General features: G+C 33.0%; 3 protein-coding genes and 1 long non-coding RNA gene across 7 annotated transcripts; 1 reads left to right on the forward strand and 3 right to left on the reverse strand.

Annotated features, from left to right (window-relative positions):
• Window positions 1-1,214: 1,214 nt before the first annotated feature.
• On the reverse strand, window positions 1,215-9,320 carry LOC114387828 (polyadenylate-binding protein-interacting protein 3-like). Of its 3 annotated transcripts, none has more exons than XM_028348031.1 (15): window positions 8,995-9,282; window positions 7,666-7,830; window positions 7,419-7,589; window positions 6,992-7,128; window positions 6,589-6,779; window positions 5,895-6,072; window positions 5,528-5,776; window positions 3,592-3,719; window positions 3,385-3,451; window positions 3,238-3,271; window positions 2,714-3,027; window positions 2,465-2,605; window positions 1,983-2,078; window positions 1,844-1,900; window positions 1,215-1,549 (listed from the first exon to the last, which is right to left on the reverse strand). In XM_028348031.1, the coding sequence occupies exons 2-15, from the start codon at window positions 7,799-7,801 to the stop codon at window positions 1,520-1,522; spliced, it is 1,929 nt and encodes a 642-aa protein (XP_028203832.1). In that variant the 5' UTR covers window positions 7,802-7,830; window positions 8,995-9,282; the 3' UTR covers window positions 1,215-1,519. The 3 variants fall into 3 exon arrangements, with proteins under 3 accessions (XP_028203832.1, XP_028203834.1, XP_028203833.1); XM_028348033.1 differs by having other exon boundaries at window positions 1,236-1,549; window positions 7,419-7,580; window positions 8,995-9,320; XM_028348032.1 differs by having other exon boundaries at window positions 1,236-1,549; window positions 7,666-7,825; window positions 8,995-9,283.
• Window positions 9,321-11,203: 1,883 nt separating this feature from the next.
• Window positions 11,204-12,002, forward strand: LOC114388482. Its single transcript, XR_003661499.1, has 2 exons — window positions 11,204-11,657; window positions 11,744-12,002. It is a non-coding gene; the product is annotated as an uncharacterized LOC114388482 (long non-coding RNA).
• A 448-nt stretch (window positions 12,003-12,450) lies between these two features.
• On the reverse strand, window positions 12,451-18,551 carry LOC114388481 (GTPase-activating protein GYP1-like). 2 transcript variants are annotated; one of them, XM_028348989.1, is made up of 10 exons: window positions 18,220-18,551; window positions 17,674-17,818; window positions 17,376-17,559; window positions 15,861-15,931; window positions 15,348-15,485; window positions 15,166-15,257; window positions 13,869-14,140; window positions 13,485-13,570; window positions 13,197-13,298; window positions 12,451-12,932 (listed from the first exon to the last, which is right to left on the reverse strand). In XM_028348989.1, the coding sequence occupies exons 1-10, from the start codon at window positions 18,519-18,521 to the stop codon at window positions 12,771-12,773; spliced, it is 1,554 nt and encodes a 517-aa protein (XP_028204790.1). In that variant the 5' UTR covers window positions 18,522-18,551; the 3' UTR covers window positions 12,451-12,770. The 2 variants fall into 2 exon arrangements, with proteins under 2 accessions (XP_028204790.1, XP_028204789.1); XM_028348988.1 differs by having other exon boundaries at window positions 17,668-17,818.
• A 1,924-nt stretch (window positions 18,552-20,475) lies between these two features.
• Window positions 20,476-23,604, reverse strand: LOC114388355 (peroxisomal membrane protein 13-like). Its single transcript, XM_028348785.1, has 5 exons — window positions 23,429-23,604; window positions 22,598-22,831; window positions 22,200-22,513; window positions 21,519-21,611; window positions 20,476-21,050 (listed from the first exon to the last, which is right to left on the reverse strand). Exons 1-5 carry the CDS (start codon window positions 23,451-23,453, stop codon window positions 20,823-20,825), a joined length of 894 nt encoding a protein of 297 aa, XP_028204586.1. The 5' UTR covers window positions 23,454-23,604; the 3' UTR covers window positions 20,476-20,822.
• Window positions 23,605-24,581: the final 977 nt, after the last annotated feature.

Raw genomic sequence — 24,581 nt, forward strand, 5'->3', positions numbered from 1 at the left:
GGCCAAGTGAAAATATATATATATAAATAATACTACAATACCTTTGATAGGGGCTATCCATTGAAGTTTACATTAAAAAAGATATTGTCAAATTTATATTCTATCCTTATAAGTTAGTCAACATACTTTTTGTTTAGCCCTAATAAACAGAACCCAATACATACAGAAGATAGGAGTGTAGAAGGAACTAAAAGAAATATAATGGGTTACGATTTATCTTCAAGCCCAATATTTGGATACCACCGCCGTTGAAATATACTCTTGATTGATATATAGGAAGTGGAGAAGAGAGTTCCTCCTAAATTAAGGACAATGGGAAACAACAATGACAAGACACCAAAGGACATTTTATGATAATCACAATTTATCAGATGAAGTTAAAAATGCAGCCAAAGGAATTGCAGAGTCTGAAATGCTAGTGGCTTCAATGGGGGATTTTCTTGTGCTTCAATTTAGCCTTTTTGACGGTAACTTGACTACTACTTCGGGTCTAGTTGGAGAAGATTGGAATTATTTATTGTTTGTGAAATAATAAAGGGTTGTGTTTGAATTTGAGATTATTGTACATATATTTCTATCTCATCAATGATGTGTATCTTGAGCTAAATGCACTTAAGAATTTCAGTTTCTTGTCTTTCTTATTATTGTCCTAATAGATTCGAGTATACTATTGTTAACACTCATTAGACAAGTCCTACCTCAGGCAGGGACAAGTCCCATATCGGCTAGTTTCTAGTTTCTTAGACATATTATCCTTTATAAGTCTCTGACATGTATCTTAGTTTGTCAAACTGGGTAATATTAGCTTGTAACTCAAGTGAGGGTACTAAGATGATGGAATATTGTTTAGGCTATGAATAATAATAATCCACAAATGACGATTGGTTAAAATCAAGGTAAAATTAAATTTTGAATTATCGAATAATTTGACACGGCTCACTTTATCCCTTTGACCATAATCCTAATTTGTAATCAGTATAATTTTGACAATTGAGAGAATGTCTTCCTGTGATTTATTTACCCATGATTATTTTATGATACATTAACGTTTAAATTGAAATGTCACACATCTAAAGCGAGCCAAAATTAAAAACAATTTTGATAAAATAAAATCATTAAAAGGATCTAAGAAATTTACCGGTGAAAAAAAAAAAAACTAATATGACAACCCAATTGGTTGCAGATATGTCCGAGTGTCGGATGCATGCACAAAGTTGTAAAAATTAAAAAGTAAATTTTGCATGGCATTAAAGAGTTAAATAAAGAGGAATGAGAAAGGTCAATCTGAGTTAATCTATTACACGACCAAAGCCTGAGAAACCCCAAAAGATGTATGAGTTAACACAAGGTCATAAAATTATATCCCAGAATTAGCGAACTTAATAATATATAATGAGCCTTCAGAGATTTTTCCATAACCTGCAGATATCCTCGTTTAAAACTTTTCAGGACAACCACTTAGTTTATTCTTTTCAAGCAAAGATTTCACTTGCCAATAAGAATGTGAATAGCCAAGTCGTCAATAATCCCGTCCCTTGTATTGCATTTCCTGTAAAATATCGATTTGAGAAGATAAGGTTCCCAGAACATTAGTAAACATAAAGTTCCTCTAATGTATATATAGGATTACAACTAAGATTGTCCAAATTCAGTTTAATATATGTGTAAGTGAAGACACATCATGTTCCACCACCGTGTCAAGAATTAATGTCCAAGATGCATGATACATCAAGGTGGAGCATTAAGCATGTATAAAGTTATACGAATCAATGGTAAAATAAAATATAAGCTATTTCAATAAAAAAAACCAATTCTTTTAAAAAAAAAGTGCGAGAGTTCTTACAGGCATGTAACTCGGCATGTATAAAGCTTGCCTGGGATGACCAAGAAGCTGTCCATACTGCAATGAGATATTAAGCAATTGCCTTAGAGAACCAGTTTTTACGTAACATACACCAGTGAGAAACTACGTGATATTATACCTGGGGTGCATTCGGATGAAAATATCCTTGAGACGGCATTTGTGCTACCTGAGGATTATATATGACCGGTTGTGGACTAGCAAAAGTAGGTCCAATCTGCAAGCCACATACAAAATAATAAACTTTGTTCACAACCAAAGCAAAAAGGAGATTACTGAGTCCAACCTGAACTCAATAATTCTGCATAGCCTCTTTTGCTAACTATTTTACACAATCAGTAAAATGTGACATTTATCTTTATATAAATTAAGTAACTAGCAGAAATTATTAAACAAATTTTAAATACCAGACTTCTAGTCATAACCTGCACCAACACACAACATAGATATGTTGTGATTGTGGAACAACTGGATCAATTTGGCACTACATCATAATGCTGAGTCTAATGACACAAGTCAAATTTTGCAGTAAACCTTATGGAAATAACCCCACCCCATAACTATGCACTTCTATATGTTCAATAAATGCTCTGAATGACTTACTCCAATACCCATGGGCATGCCTGGCATACTTGGTACAGTAGTTACATTAGTTGGAAAATAGAAGGAACCATCAGACACTGGAGTGGGAGGCCGAGCAGGCGATGGAATAAAACTCTTTGCATTAGGGTTAAGCTTGAATTCCTTATAACAAGAAAGGGTAAACTCAGATATATGTGGCTAATATAAAATGCCAGAATCAGCTAGTGAAAAATATTTCTTTTTCAAAAAGTCAGTCTTGAACTTTCACACCTTTGCATTGGGATTCAGAGTTGATTTTTCAGAAGACAGTGAACCAACTGATGAACTTGGAGATAAACCAAGAGCAGAAGATGCTGGAATGCTTCCAACCAAATCTGACCCAGATTGTGTTCCCCGTGAATTTACAGATTTCGTTTCCCCATTAGCTTTGCCCGATGCTGAACCATCGACCAAATCTCCATGTGATCCCATCTTCTCATGAGTTTTTGATGAAGTATGAGATGAAGGGGCATAAGAGCTGGCATTAGGAGATAATACCCCTTTATCAGAGCCATCCTTATTCATGTAGAGTGGTCCCTGTGAATCTGCATCAAAATTGCCAAGCTAAGATTAGACGAATGTAGGTGATAGCTGCCATTGAGAAGCACTGAATAGTACTAACAGAAAGCTTCGGCACTTCATAATAAACAGAATAATCATTATAGGAGAATGATTTAGTATCATTTGCATAATGTCAGGCACAAACACTTTAGATATGCTCAATTTGAGGAAGCTAAGAAAAATATTTTACAGACCCTCAGATTTTGACAGTTGAACATCCTCAGCTTGCTGCATCAATTAAAGAAAATAAAATAAATTTGGGAGTGTTACAACAAATAGAAATCTCATGTGATATTTACATAGACACAAGCTTAAGTAGTAATGCAGAAACTTCAACTCACAATCAGATTTTCTTCCTTGGTAATACCATTGTCTCCATGTTGATTACTATTCGAGTTCTCCTGAATCCTGTAAGGTTGTTGGATATGAAAAATAATAATAAAGATGAAATTTATGCTTTTGATGTTTGAAAATGACATATGATGGAAAACATACAAATCGTTACAGAGAAAACAAGTATATGCACAAGAGAAAAGGGCAACAAACACCTGCTTTCCCCATCCGATGTCGAGTAGCTTTTGGCAGGGAGTTCAGATGCTAACTGCTTCGCATGATCAGAAGAACCAGAGCGGCTTAAATCCACACCAGTATTTGACTGAGATGATAGTGTGTGATCCTGCACACATAATTAGCAGGAAGCAATACGGTGAATTTAGAAGGTTAAATATTACTTTGTAAGAGAAGAGGGAGAAAAAATGACAAAAGTATAAAAAAATAACACTTTGATATCAAAATTTACCCAACAAGACTCAGAATTGTTGGAGGTTAACTTTGTACCAATTTCAAAAGCATAATAAGACTCAGGATTGCAGAACATGTTCAAACAGAATTTAGTCATAAACACATCACTCAAAATGATAGTCATGTGCCAGATTTTTTGCTAATATTTTCTAAAGAAAATTTTACTAATCTAGTAGTTTTCACGGTCATTAATCTGAAAATTTTACGCAACTTCTGTCTCACCAAATTAATTTATTTCATCCACATTTAGATTTTCAAGACAAAGAAGTGTTTAATTGGTATATACTAAAAGGGCGTTTGTTTCATGGTATAATATTGAATTCCCGAGAATCCATTCCCAGAAATATTATGCTTAAGAATACCATTCCCGTGAATATATTTGGTTGGTATTTAGTAGTTTCAGGAAAAAAATTAATTCAAAAATTGATAAAAAGTAGAAAAATAAATGTGAAACAATGAAGTGTGGAGAGGTAGTTACTTTAAAAAGTAACTTCCATCCCCATGGGAATGTAAGATACCCACCTTTCACCATGGGAATGAGATGCAAAGTAAATATGAAGTACGAAGATTTTGTATGCCTGGAAATCAACAATTCCTGGTTGTCCAAAACTTATACCAAACACGCAAATTTGATATTCCCAAGCTCACTTTCCTAGGAATCCTTTATGATACTTTGAAACAAATGTGTCGCCCATTGTAATTTTACATTGACATTTCACATTCACTAATATTTTGACACAGCATTATTTATTACCATGTCATTCTATCATTACTTAAAAAAAATATAGCATCAAAATATTAGTGATTGTGTCAATCCATAATTTCCTCACACTGATGGTGCATACCAATTAAATTAATAACAGAAGCCCGTGTTGGAATACCATTATACGTAGCATGATAAAGTTTTACAGCTTTACAGCATCAGTTATCCAGTAATATCATTAAACTCCACCAAAGCTAGCAAGTCTTTAGCCCTAGTGAGACTCGTAACACTCAGTCTGACTACTACTGATAATTTAAAATAAAAAACCACAATATACTATATAGAAGCAAAGCAGGAGACAACAAACCATTGCCTTCAGTACATGTCTGATTCAAGCTTAATTTTGAAGAAATAATATTGGAGTATGTAAATACATAACTGTCTAAACAGTTTTGTTTCATAATAGATAGCAGTGTATATGTTGTAAGGGCTGTTAGTTTTCACTAAACTGCACCCAAGTAGTTACATTCTGTTAGAAGTTAGTTAGAGGTGGTTAGAGTTAGTTTACATTCTGTTAGAAGTTTGTTAGAGGTAGTTAGAGTTAGTTGTGGTTAGTTTCTCAAGTCAGAACTCTTTAAATACCTCTGTTGTATCTAACTCATTGAGTTTTTCTTTCTGAGCAATAATATCAGCTTTATCTTTTTCATTTTCTCTCTCACTCTCACTCAGTTTATCGAAAAAATAATCATTTATGCTTATGTCCTAATTCAACTCACAAAACTCACTTGTAAGGTGAGAACTACCCAAGTCTTCTAAGGACTACATTGCTCATATCTCTAGTCGATGAGAGAACTTAACAATAGTATTTGATAAGAATAAAAGGACAAGCCAATGCCCTCCAAATGTGACAAACGATTAAGAATTATTTAATGCCACACTTTTAATAATTAAAAAATGAAATGCATGAACTGAGGTGATACCACGGAGGAGGAATTTGCCAATGTTTGAGCTCCATCATTTCCTTTTCCACCACTTATTTCACCTGGCCTCTTAACGACCGAACCAAACACACCACCAAAAGTTTCCCCACCAAAAGTTTCAGAATTGTGTGAATCAAACAGTACGCCCTCATCAAATCCACTATCATCAACACGTTTACCCCTATAGACTGAAGAGAATCTAGTTTCTTCATCAATATCAAAGTCTTCATGTAAGTGAAGGCCTCTTTCCTGTTGAGAAAAAAACATATAGTTTGAGGAATTCAAATAGTCAATTATACCAAAAACAGCAGAAACTTGCAAGCAGAAAAAAAAATGAGAACAAAAAAAGCATTGAAACCACACCAACCTCTGCAAGATGAAGATCTTGGGTTTCCTCACCCTCAATTTCTCTTGCTATTCTTAAAGCTTGCCTTTCCAATTCTCTTGTCTGAGGCCCTTTTTCAAGCTTTGTTGTATAAAGGTCCTCATTGAATGTGCTTTTTACACCAAACAATGCCTCATTTGTTTCAAACTGATCCCATCCCCTTTAAAAATACCGGGGAAAAAACAATGTAAACCAAAATGGACATTTTGTGTAAAAATTGAAATTAGGAAAAAAAAAATGGAAAATATACTTCTGAAAAAAAGATGAAATTAGAAAATAATCATAGTATTTTAGTGAATTCCATATACTCACTCAAACCTCTCTTAATAAGTCAGGATCTACCACAAAAATCCTATTTCCTTTTGCTACATCAAGAATGTGTCATCACTAAATTGTGCGCCAATGATCTCTTGATAATTCCTTGGGCAACATTCCTAAGCTTCCATAAATGATTATGGACAGAAAGACCAAAAATATACTTCTGAAATCTACCACTTACAGCAGGACTCTTATTTTAAAGAATTTTTTATTGTAGACTAAAAAAGCTATGTACTATAGTTTCTCAAACTTTTAAATGAAAAGAATAAGGGCAACTAACAGTACATATGAGTGTGAAAGTGTTAAGAAAAGTGATACTTATACAGTTGACAAATTTATTTTATAAAGGAAAAGCAACCTATTCCAATGGCTGTCAAATATGTTTTCCAGTTCAGGGCATTGTGGATCGTCTTCATCAGGTACCCAGGGTTTTAATTCTCGCCCTAGATCAACGTGACGAGACTGAGATATCAATGAATCAACCATGATTTCCTGATGCATATCATGGTGATACTCATTAGCTAAGCCATCCCTGGTAATAGCAACATCCTGCCATGATTGACACATCAACAATATCATCAGGAAACAAGTTGGCAATGTGCTAAAAGCCACTTCCCCTAATTATAAATTGTCCAAAACCATAGCTGACTATACAGCATCCAAACAAAACAAAACTCACACAAGATTGCAAATATTTAGCTTAGGTAACTACAAAATTCCAAAGTACTTCGCAAATTGCATATAGTTGAAAAGTAGCAAACCTGTGCTGTAACTTGGACAAGGTCTTTGGCAGGTATAATTAAAATCTTTGAAGGGGGCTTGCTGACAAATTCTGTGCCAGATTTCTGTCCTCGTAAAGAACCATCCTTTGTTAAGCAAGCCATTTTCAAAATGATTCCTATAATAAGATGATATAAGAATCAAACGAAGTCAAATGCTCTATGACCTATAAAATCAATTATGGAAACAGGATCGGGAGTCTATTAAGATAGTGATCTAGAACGACCCTAGTCAAATCCCAAATTCCTAATTAAGCAATAACTCCTAAATAAAGTCTTATTAAAATAAGATAAATCCCAAAAATCACCAGAAATAGGAAATAACAAAATATTCCTAAAAGAAATAATTGTCCAAAATAACAGTCTTGAATATGACAAAAATCAATAAAAAAAATGCAACAAAACATACCAAAATCTTTGTCTGTGTTTGTTGCATGAAATATTCCAGAGTATATGGATCCATTTTTCACCTGGACTTCCACTTGGTGCCCAATAAGACATGTTGTTACATATACTAATCGGTCATGTGAAGGGCTCTCATAACTGCCACCTTTACTGCCAGTCACTGCGCCTGTGACGACTAACAAAAAAAATATCAACATTCTGAATGCTGTGACAAATAAAATAATAATACATTATGCAGCTCAGAACTTTACCTGCATTTGCCAATCTGTTGGCATTTAATTTCCCAGACAAGATCTTATTCTCCGATTTAGTTGCCCCTTCTCTTTCAGATTTTCGGCGGCCATATCCATTGGAGGATTTAGACTGCCCAGCTTGTTGCAAATTCATCCTCACTTACAGCCCCTGCCCCCTCTAATCTAGGAATGATAGCAAAAGAAAGAATAAATATATATTCATAAGACAATATTTCCCAAAGACTTTACTTAAGATTTCAAGACAGAAAATTATGAAATCAAGCTGATTTCTAAAAGAACATAACAGAAGTGTTATAAAAGAAAATCATTAGTTATATCTGAGTTTGTGAAGCCTTTATTGTAGAAGAATGGAAACTAAGCATTTAACTATTTAAGTAGTGGAATAATCAAATAGGATAAGTTCAGATTTTTTCCAATTCCTTTTCATTTAACTATTCAACCTTATATGAAATTTCAATTTTTTCACGAGAAATTGATGAAAGAAAAGTTAAACTTACTAAATCATTGAATTGTGTGATTTGTATCAACAATATGAAATTGCACAAATTCATTATATTGTAAGATATAAAGTCATTTAAGATTTCATCTTATGATATGCATTAGTAGGTAGCCAAATTGTAACGAATTGTAAGATTCAAATCATGAATCAAAAGATTCTGGAACGATGGTTTATATTTATATCAGAATTAATAAAAAAAATCCTCAAGAAATGAGCAGAAACTGATAATATACAGAAAAAACAGGCAGACAAACCAGTCGGTGGAGAAGAACTTTATAAGCAAAATATTGTTTTGGAAATTGAAATCCCAAAAATAGCTCCCAACACACAAACCCTAACATTATTGTTCAGGGCTTTTTTAGAATCAAGAGATAGTGCTGCCATCCTGTCCATTATGACTGCTATTTCACCCATGATAGACCCTACACTGAACTGCTCCACTACAGTGGCCATTGTAGCGGCCAGGGATCACTCCACTACGCTACACTGCTATAGCAGCACTATAGCCCACTATTTAAAACCCTGGTTATAATTATAATAGAACGAATACTCTTGAATCCTAACAATAGTTGGGAGTTAGAACTCAGAGATTCGGGCGGCGTAAACTATTGCAAATCCTATTTACAGTTCCCCAAACAGAAAGAAATATTCCTATGCGGTCCTCCTTGGGACACTTGGGCTTCTCTCCTAAGGCGAAAACCCTAATTTGCGAGGAGTTTGAACAAGATCAAAGCATGCATAGAAATAAATAGCTAACGGAGAGGAATTGGAAAGAGAAAGCGGACGAGGAGGAATGCGAGAGACGAATTGAAAGAGAAGTGGCATACCTGTGAAAGGTTGATCAGAACCTAATTGGCGGATTCCGGCAGAGGTTGAAAAGAGGAGCTGAAGAGAGAAGGTTGCGTCCGTTAGGGATTGGTTGAGGGGCTGTTTGGTGGGAGGATGAAGTGGCCGGAGGAGGCGACGGAGAGAGAGGCAGTGGAGGAGTTTGGTTCTCTTGGTGTGATCGAGAGAGAGAGAGAGAGAGAGAGAGTGGTTTTTGAGATTTTGAAGGGAGATGCGAAGCGAAACCAAGGAACGAGAGCGCAACGAAGCAGAAACACCCAAAAAAAAAAAACTAAAAAATTATCTAGTGTGGTGGGGAGTATCCTGCACTTTTTTTTAATACTTACTTCCTCCTTATAAACCATGTAAAGTTTTTCTTAAAGAATTAAAAACAAAATTTACTACAATATTTTTTAAAATATAAATGCATTATTTATAATTATTAAGTGATTAATGACTGTGCTTGAAAAATTGTATAATTTATTTGGAGTAATTTTGAAAAAAAAAGTTTTAATATTTCATTGAAAACTAAAACATTAGGTAATATTAAAAAAAAATTAATGCTAAAACTTAATCCAACACTAAAAATATTTTTTTTCTCGAGACATGTTTTCTAAACCTTAAAATTTTAAAAATAAAATCTATTTTCATAAAACAACACTTAAACCAAGAAATGTAATTTTGCTCAAAATACAATCTAACATTAAAAATATAAGCATCTCTTTCAATAAAAATTTGAACCAATTTATTATGTCATGAGAAACTAACTTGAACTAAATTCAATTTACATTAGTGAACAAATGCATGTTTTTTTCTTGAAGTGTATAAGTTTTTATTTTATTAATTAGTTAAAAATTATTTTTAGTATGATTTTTAATATAATTATTATAAAAATTAATAATTTATTATATAGTGATTTGTTATTAAATAACCGTCTGTAAAATATGTACATGACCAAATAGATATATTGTCAAACACTATCAAATAATAAGGGTGTCTAGGTATGATATTTCAAACAATTAACGGCTAGTGCGTGTAAAAAGTTAAAAAGAAATATATCCATGGAAACTTCACAAAATAGTATTAGTGAAATTTATCGAGTTTTATTATAGATTTTGGTGGCTATTTCACTTTTGCACAGGTCATGTTAGTTTTTTTTATGTGAAAAATGTATTCAACTTCTTATCTCCAATGTTTCTCTTAGACATTATATAAAAGGTTAAGAAATTTAATATTTTAGTTTTTAATGGCCGTCCTCTGGCGCCTCACTAAGGAGTCAAACTCCTACTGTGTTCCCAACAGCAGGCTAACCGGCCACTTCCACTTGTTCCACGACGTCGTTTTATCGACGTACCTTGTCGTCAAACAAACCATTTCTTTCTCATTAATTATATATTCTTTATTACGTGAAAAATTAAGGGTGCGTGTTCGAAGAGTAGTACTGCTTCTTACGCATCCAAGTAATTTTTTAAATTGTATAGATGTGCATCTTATTCAATGATTTATATCTTATTTTGGAAGGATTTTATTATACAAATTGATGATTTATTGTAATTGAAAGTTACCTGAAAATACTCCTAAATCTACTATAAAATATCAATGAATGTAGTGGTGATTATAGCAATTGCATGAATGCCAATTCCCATATATCTTTACTGTTGCACAAATGGCTACTGGGTTCTATCAACAACCTTGTATCCTATGTACTGAATTCACCATCTTGTGTACGGCTTACTAGGTTCACTTTAAAGAAAGACTTGTGATAATAATGTAAAAGGTGACAAACCACACACCATAATAACTTCATACTGTACCCATACCATGTTCCTGGTTACTTTAAGAACATTTTTTAGTTATTCAGCAAAAAAAACAGGCTTGATGTTTGAAAATTTGTTTACAAAAATATGTTTAAAGGTTGATTTTTGTTTAATCAAACTATCAATATGCATTGTTCGAGTTGTGTTCAAATTGAATGGAACATAATTTGACTATAATAGCCAAAAAATTGTTGTCCTGATTGCATTATAATTTAGAAATAGATTTGTGCATTGATTATTACATCCAATCACTAGAGATTTGCATTTAGATAATTTTTGGCATAAAATTTCATTTATTCTTAGACTTGGCTCTCAAAAACAGAGAACTCTAAAATAAAGCACACGGTGCTCAGCACCTTTACCAAATAAACTTTTTTATTTTTTATCTGATACTATATTATAGCTCTCTTTCCACCCTCCATCAAAATCTGAAAGACCACTCTATCTTCAGATAGTTCAAAGATAAAGAATGCCCCTTTCCCCCACCCTTCTGCAGTGTCTGTCCACTTTATCCTCAATGAGAAGCATCTCCTTATCATTCCAATCCCCAACTGAAAGAGAGTAATTGAATGAATATATCCTCAAATTTCAACAGAAGACAAGTCACAGTATGGGGCCTTCGTTCCAGCTACAAGGATATTGTCCAAAGAGAGCATAGAAGTGATTCACTGTGCAGTGAAATGATTGGGATGGCGGACAAGGCTATGCAGATATACGCATCCATGATTGGCCTTCTTCTTCTTCTTCCCCCGATAAGTTCACTTTCACCATATCGTTCAGATATCTACAAACATGACCTCGTGGAAACTCTCAAACAAGACTGTCTTCACTATGTGGATTCCCCTCATGTAAGAAGCTTATGTTTACATACACTCTGGATATCTTTGTTTTCTTCTATAAATATAAATAATACTTGTATGTTTTCACTCTTCAGGCCAGAACCAGACATGTCGATTTCGTATGAAATTTTCTATCAACGAGCGGTTCACGATGGCGGTTGTTGCAGCAATCCTGGAAATTTACAGCGGCAAGCAACAGTCTTGTTTAGATTGTTTGTGGGTGGTGCTACCGTATATCTGATTCTGATATTGATTTCAGTATGTTAGAAAAGTATACTAGTTTTGTTGGCTTCTTCTCATATTACTAAACATTGTTACTCTTAGCATATGAACCATGATGTTGTACTGAAAATACTTACTGCGTTGCATACATTGCTCATCTCGCATCACATTGCCACAAACCTACTTGCTGCAGCACCAACTTCAGCGAGAATTTTTACAGTAAAATTTATATATCTCCTATTAATAGATAAGTAATTAGGGCCTTTGGATTCTTAGTAAAACCCCAAAGTATACTCACAACTTGTTTGAGCAAAAGACTTAATCAAGTGTTCCAGTTAACCAAGTAAAATCATAATCAAGACTCACGGAAATCTGTTTCAATTAACGAAAATATGTCCAAATAATTGAAACGTGTAAACCACTAGTAATTTTAATTCTCCTCAATTACTCTTGTTTCTTTTTTTTTTCTTCCATCAAAGCTTACAAAAAAAGCACTTCCCCATTTTATGATTAATGTATTCAGATCGGATCGGATATCTGGGTGGGTTCCCTTTTCTAACTTGATATGAAATCATTCCAATGCTCCAAGTCATTAATATTATTGAATTTGAAACCTACGAATTCAACCAAGAAATGGAAAGAAAGTAACTATTATCGCTTGCTGGCTTTACAAAAATATGTATATAAAAAAAAATTAATACAAAAAACTCTCTCTCTCTCTCTCTCTTCTGTTTATTTTTACCTCTCCTTTACAAACATATTACAAGGCAAAATACATGTAAAAATTGGTTAAAAAAATTAGTTCATCTCACACTAGAGGGGAAAAAAGTTGGATGGGAAGTGAGGAAAAACCAAGAAAATAGAATGACTAAATACAGAAAATCGCAATTGCTTGCTTGCTCAGTTAGCTAAATGACTCGGAGAGTTGTTGAACATACTGTGCCACATAAATGCACGAGAAAGTACCATCTCGAGCTCCTGTTGAGTCCAGTTCTTAGTTGGAAGGTGCTGAAGGAACATTACCATCTCTTGGAAATCAAGCTTCTGGAGCTTGTCAGACCACTGATAAAAACAATTGTAAAGATTAGAGAATATTCATCCTAGGGGGAAATAGAAGCATTGACAAAGTGGTGCAGAAGTGTGTACTGGCAAAAAAGTTGCAAACCATAATTACCATTATCTACTGAAATGTACCATAGGGGGGAATACTGAATACAAGCATTGACCAATGGACCAACAAATACTACATATCGGTATATTAGCTACAGGATGAAATTTGATTCAAATAACTTATATTGGTGAAAAGACCAAAGTAAGCTGGCTCACCGTTAGAAGAAAACTGGCAGATATATACACAAGGAAATCTGGTAAGGCATCTCCTTCAGCTAGATATGTGTCCCAAAGACGTGTGACAAGATGGAAGGGTATCTGATTACATAAAGCAGAAATCAGAGTTAACAAAAGCATAAAATTGGGCCAAATTTTTTGTACTCCATAATTCCCTCTAACTAAATTAACAAGTCCTTCTGGCTTGATATGCAGTCGATTTACAAATTATACATGCAGCTCTGGCGAAGACTACTGCACTTTTGAGAGAAAAAATTCAGAGCAAACCTCGCGGATTAGAAGACAGTTGAACCAGCGGAAAGCAAATTGAAGAAATTCCAATCCTTGCTCCTCCATATGGTTTGAAGCAGGATCTGGCGGAACTCAATATTTCAGTATCAGATTCAATTTCGAGATATACAAATAATAATATATCCCTACATTTCAAAATATCAGTTTTTTTTTGTAAGATATTTTGTTTCATTTCATTTGTCACTTCAGAAAACCAAGAAGTCATTAATTTTTTTATTTTTCTTTTGCAATTTTATCCTAATCTCTCGGTATCTCCACAATGTGAAATAAGAGAGAGCATTAATATAGAGTGAGAGAATAATTTAGCCAAATGTAGTTATATTTTCCTAAAACTGAGGTTCGGTAAGAGAAAAAAGTTACCATCAATCCTCCTGACCAATTCCTTCAACTTAAAAACAAGCCTTTGAATTCCTGGTTGGGCAAACGTATAATGGTCTTGCATACCATCAAGCAACTTTGACAAGCACCAATAGCAGTCGGCCTCTATATTAGAGATTTCATCTGAAGATAAATCAGACATTGACCAATTATCTATGCCCCCTTCCAAGTATTCTGATAGGAAAACAACTAAAAATGGCGTAACAAGATCATTTATCCCCTGAACATATCCACTTGCAGGATGCCGAATGGCCCTAGCAGAAATCAGGAAACCATATAAGTAAAATAACTATTAACAATAACATACAATTAGGGAGCAAAAATTAGTTAAACAAGAAGGATAATGCAGAAGAAAAGAGTTCCAGAGTAATTATCACGGGTAAAGACTACAACCAATCCAATTCATAGCTGATCGATGCACTTAAAATGGGAAAGCTAGATCACAAAGGTTCACTCTGGTTCCATAATTTTTTTCCTATTTCTTTTCTCAAGCTATTGCTCTAAACTACTGTTAAGAAGAAACAGAAGTATACAATATCATAGCAACTATTATCAGCATCTTCTGAAAGTGCAATAAATATGCATCGTAAGGTAATTTACACCATCTTTCTGGTTACCAATGTTGAAACCATTTCTAGAAGAGAATCTCCTCACAGTCCCCATCAAGATTATCATTTAGTAAGAGAAGTGGAAACAAATCTACGATCTGTCTAAAAACGAATGAAGTTAATCCATCATGTATACCACTACCACCAGTTTATTGGAGCTTGCTTAACTACAAAGGATAACAAAACATGATACATGGCATATGCTAACCTATGCAAGAATTTCATCAGCTAACTATTGTAGACAAGATCGAGTACAGAATCCAAAAGGCAAGTACAAATCCCCATTCCAAGGTAGTTTTTGGCCCAACTTATTTTGGGCTTCTCTTTTAAACAAGCTAGTTTTAGGAGCTTTTTGACTTCTACTTCTCCTTTTCCTACTTTATTTCAAATCCCCAGATCCAAGATCACACAATCCAAGAAATTAACTTAATTTTTTTTTATAGAATTACAAAACAAATTTTAACTTTAAATTTAAAGCTCTTACTTTTAACTTTAACTTTAAAGTAGCTTTTAAGCTCAAAAAAAGCCAAATCAAATGCTACCTAAATATGGTTTAACTTTCTTAGTCAAGCTAAAAAGCCTTATTTCACCTCAGGAAAATATTCACAACAAAGAACACTAGCTCAATATAAAATCAGTCCCAAAAAAACAAGATGTCAGTAATATCTAACCATGTGTACAGAATACGCTCCAATGATTTCTGAACTTGCTGTTGTTGAAAGAATGAAACTTCAGGTACAGTTCTTGGACAATCAACAGCAATCTAACAAATCATAAAAATGCAAGTAGTAAAAATAAAGAACCTTATTTTCCCCATCAATCCAGTTAGAAATATGTTATAGTTTGAGAATACCTGGCGAAGCATATTGATCTCATCATCCGAGCGTTCTGTATCAGGAATATCATAATACTGAGAAACACAGTCAAGATACTCAAGGCGCTTCCTTTTCAAAACTCCCTCCCTTCTATCTGAATTAGGTGGTGCATATCCCTGTTGACATTTCATCAAATTTTTAATAAGAAAAGAAAGTATCCATAGAAAACATGTGATTAACCTACTTATTACTTTAAAAAAAGATTATCTATAGGGTAAATACTCATTTTTCTTATAAAATATCTCCTGTGTGGTCTTGTTTAAAATTTATATAAGCAGCATCAAGATCCCTATGAAAGAATATTTCTGCAGCCCACCCTCAAATATTTTCCAAAAAAATTCAGATATGGCCAAAATAAAACAAGAATACTCGTATCCTAATAAATTGTAATCAGAACTCCAAAGTTGATAGTTTAATGCTTCTTATGACTGATAACTGTCATGAAAGTACGTGCTTGAGTAAGAGAAATGACTGAAGATCACAGAGCTTACCAAGAGAAGTCTCCACACTGTAGGACGCATATAATCTGGAACACCACTCCAAGAAAATTCACGCAATTTCTCTACAGGATAGATAAGGAAGAAATATAAGGTGTGTATCATCAATTCACTAATGGAAAACTAATTGGATACTGTTGATGCGCAATACTGCTTTGGTGGTTAAATGGTTGTGGCAGTTTTCCCTTGAGGCTTCTACTCTGTGGCATAAAGTTAATAAAAGCAAGTACGGTTTGCACCCAAATGGGTGGGATGCCAATTCTACTGTTAAAGTTTTTCATGCTAGACCTTGGAAATTCATCTCTCAAGGTTATAACTCTTTTAGATCTCTTCTTTCTAGTTTGTAACTTGCAGAATGCTCCTATACCCCAGTTGTTTTCTTCATCTGAAACTAATGTGTCTTGGAATTTACAATTTTTTTAGAAATATGAATGACAAGGAAATCTCTTAACTACAAAACCTTTGGGTTTTATTGAACTTTGTCAATATCACTCATTCACTCCTAACCAAGACTGGAGGAGTTGATGTCTTGATTCTTGAGGATTGTTTTCTTCCAAATCTTATATCCAATTTCTCACTTCATCCCCTATTAGAAAATCTTTTCTATTGGATAATCCAATTTGAAAATCCATTGGTCCCTCTAAGGTAAATCTTTTATTTGCTGTTCTTAACTAGACTAATACCAATGACATGCTCCAAATTAGAAGACCACTAGCTGCTTTATCTCCAGATTTTTGTGTTATGTGTAGATTGAGTTCAGAAAATGCTTCGCATTTGTTTTTGCACTGCCCAGCTGTGTCCCATCTACGGAATACTCTGTTTAGTGTCGTGGATGGATCTGTCCTAAGGATCTTCACTCTTTCTAGTGCATCAATTTTAGAAAAGACTTTGACACCAATAGAGATGCTAATAGGCTTTAGAGGTGTTCTAAGTTTGTGATAATTTGGTGTATATGGTCGAAAAGAAATGCTGGAATCATTGGCCAAGTTCTACCTATGGATTTCATGTGCTACAGAGTAGTTCATCTAGCTCCATTGTGGAGTCATGCCAAATGTCTCTTCAAGGGGATGTCTTTGGCAGATATTCAGAGATATTGGCATGCTGTCCTGCATGCATCATGCTCTTATTTTATTTTATTTTTTTTTGTATCTCTCCTCTTTCTCAATAAAATTACTTTTTTATAAAAAAGAAAAATTAGATGCTTCAAATGAACAACATTTTGGGCCATCAATCAAGGCATAAAGGTATCAGTATCAATTTGAAAACAGGATGAAAGTAAGCATCAAGTTGTGTATAATAGCAATGCTCAGTTTGTCTGGCAAACTATTTTGAACCTTACCATTGAAAAATTCTACAGACAAGGGCAACTATGTCATGAGTGTGTTTATCTGGGCACACAGCTCAGAGCTAAATATGCACTTCAATAACTGAAGTGGCCATAAAAGAGCAATGAGGAATAAGACAATAAGTGATATAGAATCAAAAATAGAAATACAGAAGTTAAAATACCTAATTTAACCATTGTCTCTGAAAGCACCTTAGTGAACTTCATAACTCTTGCAGAATCTGTAGCTCTTGCACCCATGGAAGATTTCCGGACTTCTTCGGATGAGCTCTCTACATTGGATGCTGATATTTTTAACTTATTGTCATTGGGAATACCAAATGGTTTACTTGTACTGTGAACTTCCTCCTGTGTTAAGAATAGAGGTTTCACTTGATGAAGTGCTACCCATCATCAATCTTATAGATATACGTGCGATTATAATATACAACTATGAAACATGAATAATAAAATCACCTCTACCGTCTCAGATGTCTGGTCACTTGTGCCAGTTTCACTGTATGAGGAGCTCCTTATATAAGTCGGTGAGGATAAGCTTGTGTAATCGGGAGATTCAACCCTCTGGCTCAATAATATTTTACCAGGAATGTTACGACCCTTGAGTAACCTTCACAAAGGAAAAATATAAAACTATAAATTCCCATAAATTGTATAAGGCATGTGCTTCCATGAAATGCATTTTCAAAGCAACAATAATCCATAACACTACGAAAAGAAGGTTCCCAATTTGACTGAACGGAATACAGTCACATCAGCATTGGATTCAATCAGACACACATAAACCATTTCCAACCATTTCTTAGAATTTCACCCTTCGAAAATTCGTGATCTTAATGCCAAAAAAATTCAAATTTTTTTAAATGGGTTTTCTAAATCCGACGGATGAAAACATTAGGAAGTGAAGATCAGCGAATCAGGCATTGAAATTCTTGAGATCACGAATTTTTCAGAAAATTGTGAGGAAAAATTAAAAGCAACTAAGTTGAGAGAAGAGAGGAGGATAGATACCCTTGAACATTTCTGAGGGTCTGGTTGAATCGGGAATCTAGGATTCCAACGGTAGTGTCTTTGCTATGCTCGGCGCTGTTGTTGTTGTTGTTGTTGTGGTCGTTCTTCATGGTTGATCTCTCCGAATCGAATCCGTATTCTTTTCTGTTTTGCTTGTTAGTTATTACTGACACTTGGTTTTCTCCGAGAACTAGTGAGTGACTACTGAATCTGTGTGTGCAAACAACATCACCATGGTTGATGAGTGCTCCCCAAAATTCTCTTTTTTTTTTTTTTTTTGTACTAATCAATAATCGCTTCATTACTGCTGCTTTGTTATTTCATGCATTCATTATATTTTTGTTAATCAGTAATAATTTATACACGTGGGTGCGTGAGAGAGAGCGAGATGCACAACTTGAATCGGACAATTTTGTTATTTTACTGCTGCTGCTTTGTTTTTCATACATTCATTGCTGCAGTATTTTTTTTATTACACTAACATATATTTTATTATTAACTAAAATTTATTAAAAAAAAAATTAAAAAATCATTAAATAAAAAATAGACCCAAAAAAATATCTTTTAATAAATTTTAATTAACAATAGAATATGCGTTATTAATATTTCTTTTGTATGTCAAAATACAGTAATATAACAAAGTATCAATTGCTTTATAAATTATATGAAATTTTGTAGATTTTATTTATTTCATAAAAGAATTGAACATTGAATTAGTATAATTTAACATGGCTTAGATGACCTTTGGTCCCTATAAAATAGGGAACTTTTTAATTTTGTTGTTTAAAGAATTTTTTTTGATTTTAATCCTTTAATTATGATTTTTTTTTATGTTTTAGTTTCTATCGATAGATAACAATATTAAAATGATGGCGATAACACATTAACTTGATAGGAAGGAGTTTGATAAAATATATATTCTTGTAAATTTATTTTTTGTAAAATGTGTTTTTAATTTACTTTTAATCTGACACTTGTGCTCAAAGATGTATTTATAGTTAGTAGTTACCTGATCCTAAAGAAATGTGTTCAGACTCAAATTTGTAATTTGTTAAATATAAAACTTATCTTAGCTCGACCAACTAAAATTTGTTGAAATATAATAAAGCATGGTAGCAATAACTTCTCCCACTCTTTAAATTTTTAATATTAAAATTTCTTGTTGCCTAAAATGTCTTACTAATAATTACTAATATTTTCAAGTTACTATCTCCTCTAAAATACGAGCAATTTATATTTTAATTTATTTATTTAAATTAATGGCACTTATTTCCCTTACTTTTTTTAACATTTATATTAAATATCTTCCCCTCATATTTTAATTTTTTTTATTTTAAATAAAATTTTCTTATACATAATACGGCAGACAAGATACTTTTTTTTTCACAATCAACAGACAAAAGATACTTATTAATCAAATCTTATTGAAAATTCAAGTACATGTAAATACATTTTTCTATTAGACGTAAATACACATTTTTTTTAATTTATAATAAATTTTAACTAATTAAAAAATATGCATAAACTCAAACTCATTTTTTTATGATATCTAATAAGTTTCAGTCAAATAAAAGATATGCATTAAAAAGTTGATTAAATATTCTATCATTATTTGATTAAATATTCTATCATTATTTTTATTTATTAGACTCAAATTAAAGATAATATTTATTTCTTATTATAAAACACAATCCACAATGTCCCTTGCTACTTCTAATTAAAAGGAGATAAATTGTATCAACAAACATTTGGAAGAGAAAGAAAAATATTAATGACAATAATAATTTTAAAAATTTATGACAAATTAATCACTTTCTTTAAACATGATAAATTAGGATATTAAATCTTATAAATACAAACAAAGATATTAATGTAGGCTCAAAGTGACTTCTTGCTCTTGGAGGATAGAGGTATCAAAATGGGAGTTATTGCATCTTACATTTTTCATTGCATTTCAGAATGAACTTTCCAAAATACAATTCAAGGTACAAGATGCAATCCTGAGAGTGCAAGAAACAAATGCCTAATATGGGTTAGCATGCTATGGTCAATAAATTTTGGGATTGAATTAGACAGGACCAATTTTCATGAAAGAATTCAATTGCAACAAAAATAAAATAATGGATTAAATCCAACAAAAAATTATTAAAGAATCAAAATTACTCATTATCTATAATATTGGAATTAAACTGCAATTAAACCTAAAACTTAACGCCGACTTCATATAATCACACCGATGTTTGGCAGAACCATGCGTAAAGCAAACTTGAGGAATATTCACATTACGAGCACACGAAAAGAAACGTAATTAAAGGTCGCCCGAAAATCTTAATGCAGGTATGCAATATTACGCTAGGGATAAGATAATACATGTAAGGATTCAAACAAAACGCTTACAAGGTATAATGCAGGGATGGTATCTTATTTAAGATCCCCTTTCTAGTAAAATCAAGAGCCAACGCAAGCAAAGAGAAAATAGCAAACTCAATTTTAATCCCAGGATATACATGACTTCTGCAGTTTCAGTATCTTCATAATGAATGCAGCTGTTTCTTCTTTTCAATGTATTTGGACGAACTCTTTTAGCAGAATAACATACCGTATCATTGATTGGCGTCATTTCCCCAAACGTTGTCCCAAGAACCACTTGGAGCAGCCTTTGGTGCCTCAATGTAGTTTACATTTCCGGAAGGATTGTGTGGTCCAGGTCCAAGCAGCGGCTGTCCATTTGGACCTGGCGGGTAAACCTTCTTGGACTTCGTTCTAATCCCAAGCAACCGCAACACAAATCTAGCTAGCTCTCCATACAACATTCCAGAGCGGTCAAACAGCTGCAATAGAGATCAAGTAATCATCTAAATTAAACTGCGTTCATACGATGATAAAATGCAAGTGATTATTATATTACAGAATGGGTTCCCAAATTTGGCACTGTGCATTGTGCAGAGAAAATAAAGAAAATAGAATACCTAACAGGATAAGTGCTATATTAATATAAATATCACACAAGGTAGAGTGCATTCTGGAGGAACTTGCTTTGGTTTTGCCGGAATAGGCTATAATTCTGTAATTTGCTTAGACCAGATTGTTTAGTTACTTTCCAATACGAAAAAAATGATGTAAAAAAATCCAGTCAAATATTGTATAAGTGATCCTGCCAAAAGCAACAATTTCACATCAATCCAAAACATATAAACAGAACATATATGATTCCATTTTTCACTTGAATTTCAATCTTCCAACAGCTACAGAAGATGGGTATACAATTAGCAACAAGACAAAAATGAAGAATACAAAACCTGGAGAAGTGCAGTCATGAACAAATGGAAAGCCTGTGTGTTCTGGTCTATGAGTATTGATATTCGACCAAAAAAGTTAACCACACCTTGCATCTGCCCATAGAGGAAAATAAGTTCAACAAATGCATAGAAAAGATTTGAATAACATATAACACAAAATCATATTAAAAGAACCCAAAATAAAATATAAAAGTAAATAGAGTACACAAATTGTACCTAAATATAACATTCCTATGCTGCTTTAATAACCAGGAACTTTAAATACAAGAAGTTTCCAACTACAAAAATTGGCAGAATGTTTGGAATAGCTTATTTTTAGAAGCTCTCTCAGAAAGTTGTTAAAAATAAGCATATAAACTGAATTAAACACATACTAGCATTACCCCTGATATCATAGTGTATTGTCTCACATGGCTCATAAGCACTCCTAACTAATACCATGATTGAAACATGAGATTGATATTCTTTTTGCACAAAAACATGCAATGACAAAATGAACTGCTTTGATCTAGAACCAACAAACCATCACAAATATGAAGTTGCCAATGGTAAAGAAGATTACATATGACTTGACAAACAATTTAATCTAGTAAACCAAAACAGGAGAAACAAGTCCATTGTTCATGTTCATCAATCATCCTATGGAAGAAAAACTAAATTCGCCACAGTATCATGACTCACCACACGTAGGACGGAAATCCAAAATCCAGGAGGAGAAGGAGGGGCACCGAACGGATCGTTCGGATCTTGATCTCCATAAGGACCACCACCCATGCCATAACCACCAATTGGACCCCCTAAGGCACTGTTATACATTCCACCTCCGTACATCCCGGATGACCCATGCAGGCCACCATATCCTCCCCTGTACATACTGTTACCATACATCCCCCCACCATATGAAGATCCATACATTCCACCTCCTAGTCCACCATAAGAAGATCCATACATTCCAGATCCATACCCAGAATTATAATTCATTGTAGAACCATATCCTACATATGATAATAAAAATCACAAGATTCATTAAAATAGGCAAACAAGACATTCTTCAAAAAAAAAAAAAACGAAGAAATCACCTCCATAGGTGCTGTTTCCATAATTCTGCTCCCATGGCCTGGAGGGAACAGGCCTCCCAAGAGTATTCCTGTTGACAGCTGCACTCCTATCAGAACTAGAAACAATTTCCCCAGGTTTTGCAGTCCCTGAAGCCTCAACTACATCACTTGTGTTGCCAGCTGACGGAGGTTTGAAAGGTGCTGGACCAGAAGAGGAACCCGCTTGTTCCCAAGGTTTTGGTGGAGGACTATTCGCTGCAACACAGCACAACTAAAATATTAGTAAAATTTCAGATATTAAAGATTAATTTATACATATTCTAGTGTCATATACTTCAAACGGTGAGGCTTGAAAGGCCATGAATGATGATTTATCAATATCAAGTAAAAAAATAAAATAAGAGACTACAATTCACAATTTCACACAGAATAGAAGAACTTCATTGAAAGTGTGTGCACAGGTGCAGTTAGGCTGTTTCACACAATTAAAAAAAATCAAAATTAACTAAATTAGAATATAATTCAAGCATGATTCCACTATGAGGCCAACAAATATTCAGAATATTCAGATTCTACTATACATGCATCAATTCATAAATAAAAAAGGGGAGAGAAAAAAAACAAATATATAATACATGGACGATGTTGATGACAATCAGATATAGATCAACGGAACGAGCAGGAGAAATTGATTGTTAATTATATGGAAATAATGGAATGCTAGGATTTTAGGGTTTCGATGCATTTAACAGCAACGAAAGCAAGGCCTAACGAAAAAAAATAGCGGTGAAGGTCATAATCTATTGTATGGCATAACAAATTGAATAAGGAATGAAAATAATGTGAACGAACCTTGAGGTTGTGTCTTAGGCTCCATGGGAATTGAAGAGAAACACCATATAATATATTAATTGAATCACTTTCTCTATGGTATGTCTCAGGCTTAGGCTTAGGCTTAAGCTTGCAGCCAAGGGTAGCGATTGTGGTGGCTTTACAATTACAAGACGGGGGCGGGTTTTGGCAGCATCTTCGTCTTCTAATTTTCTATATTCTAAAGTGGGCCCAATGCCTTGAGGTGTGTAAAGTGCAAACTGCCTCTCGATCTCTTCCAAATTCCAATCAAACATTCTTTTTTATTTTGTTCCCTAAATTCACCAATAAATAATTATACATTATAAATCTTCTAATAACAATTTTTTCATAATCAATTAAAATTTCATTTTTTATCCGTAAATACACCTTCTTCTCTCTCCTGCTTTCTCCCACTCTACACTATTTTTGTAATTTACTTTCTCTTTCCTTTTTGTTTTTTTATTTAAAATATTATAAAATATAAATATTATATTATATAATTTTTTTAATTGGTTTTAAAATTACTTATTTATTATATTAAATTTTATAATTTTGTTTTTTTAATTTTTTAAAGAAAATGATATTATTAAATATAATTATTTTTGTTTTATTATTTAATTTACTTAACATATTTTTTAGGTAAATATTTTTATTTAAAATCTTAATTTTCTAATATAATTATTTTTAATATAATTATATTATTAAATATAATTAATTTTTTTATGTCATTAGATTTAATTAAAAATGAGAAGACTTTTTGTTTAACAACTTATTTATAAAAGAACATTATATTGCATTATTAATAAAATACTTAAACAATTACACTTGGCTTAATATGGAGATATGTTAGGATAATTATTTCTTATATGCCGGCAAATTTTACATTTTTTTTTTGCCATAAGTAAGAATGAGTTGAAACGAGACAATCATTTATGGTACTCTTTCTCCTTAAGTAAATATCTTTAAAGATATTTTCAATATATTTTTATTATAAAAAATAGTTGATATTTAACATATCTTTTACATATTTTAATCTTTTCTTTTCATATCTGCAAGTCATAAATAATAAAAATATCAATTCTTTTCACTTAAGTCAAAAATAATTGTTAAATAAATGTTTTTAAAGACATTTTCAATATATTTTTATTTAAAC

This window comes from Glycine soja, chromosome 15 (genome assembly GCF_004193775.1).
Source record: "Glycine soja cultivar W05 chromosome 15, ASM419377v2, whole genome shotgun sequence".
In the NCBI taxonomy this organism is placed as follows: Eukaryota; Viridiplantae; Streptophyta; class Magnoliopsida; order Fabales; family Fabaceae; genus Glycine; species Glycine soja.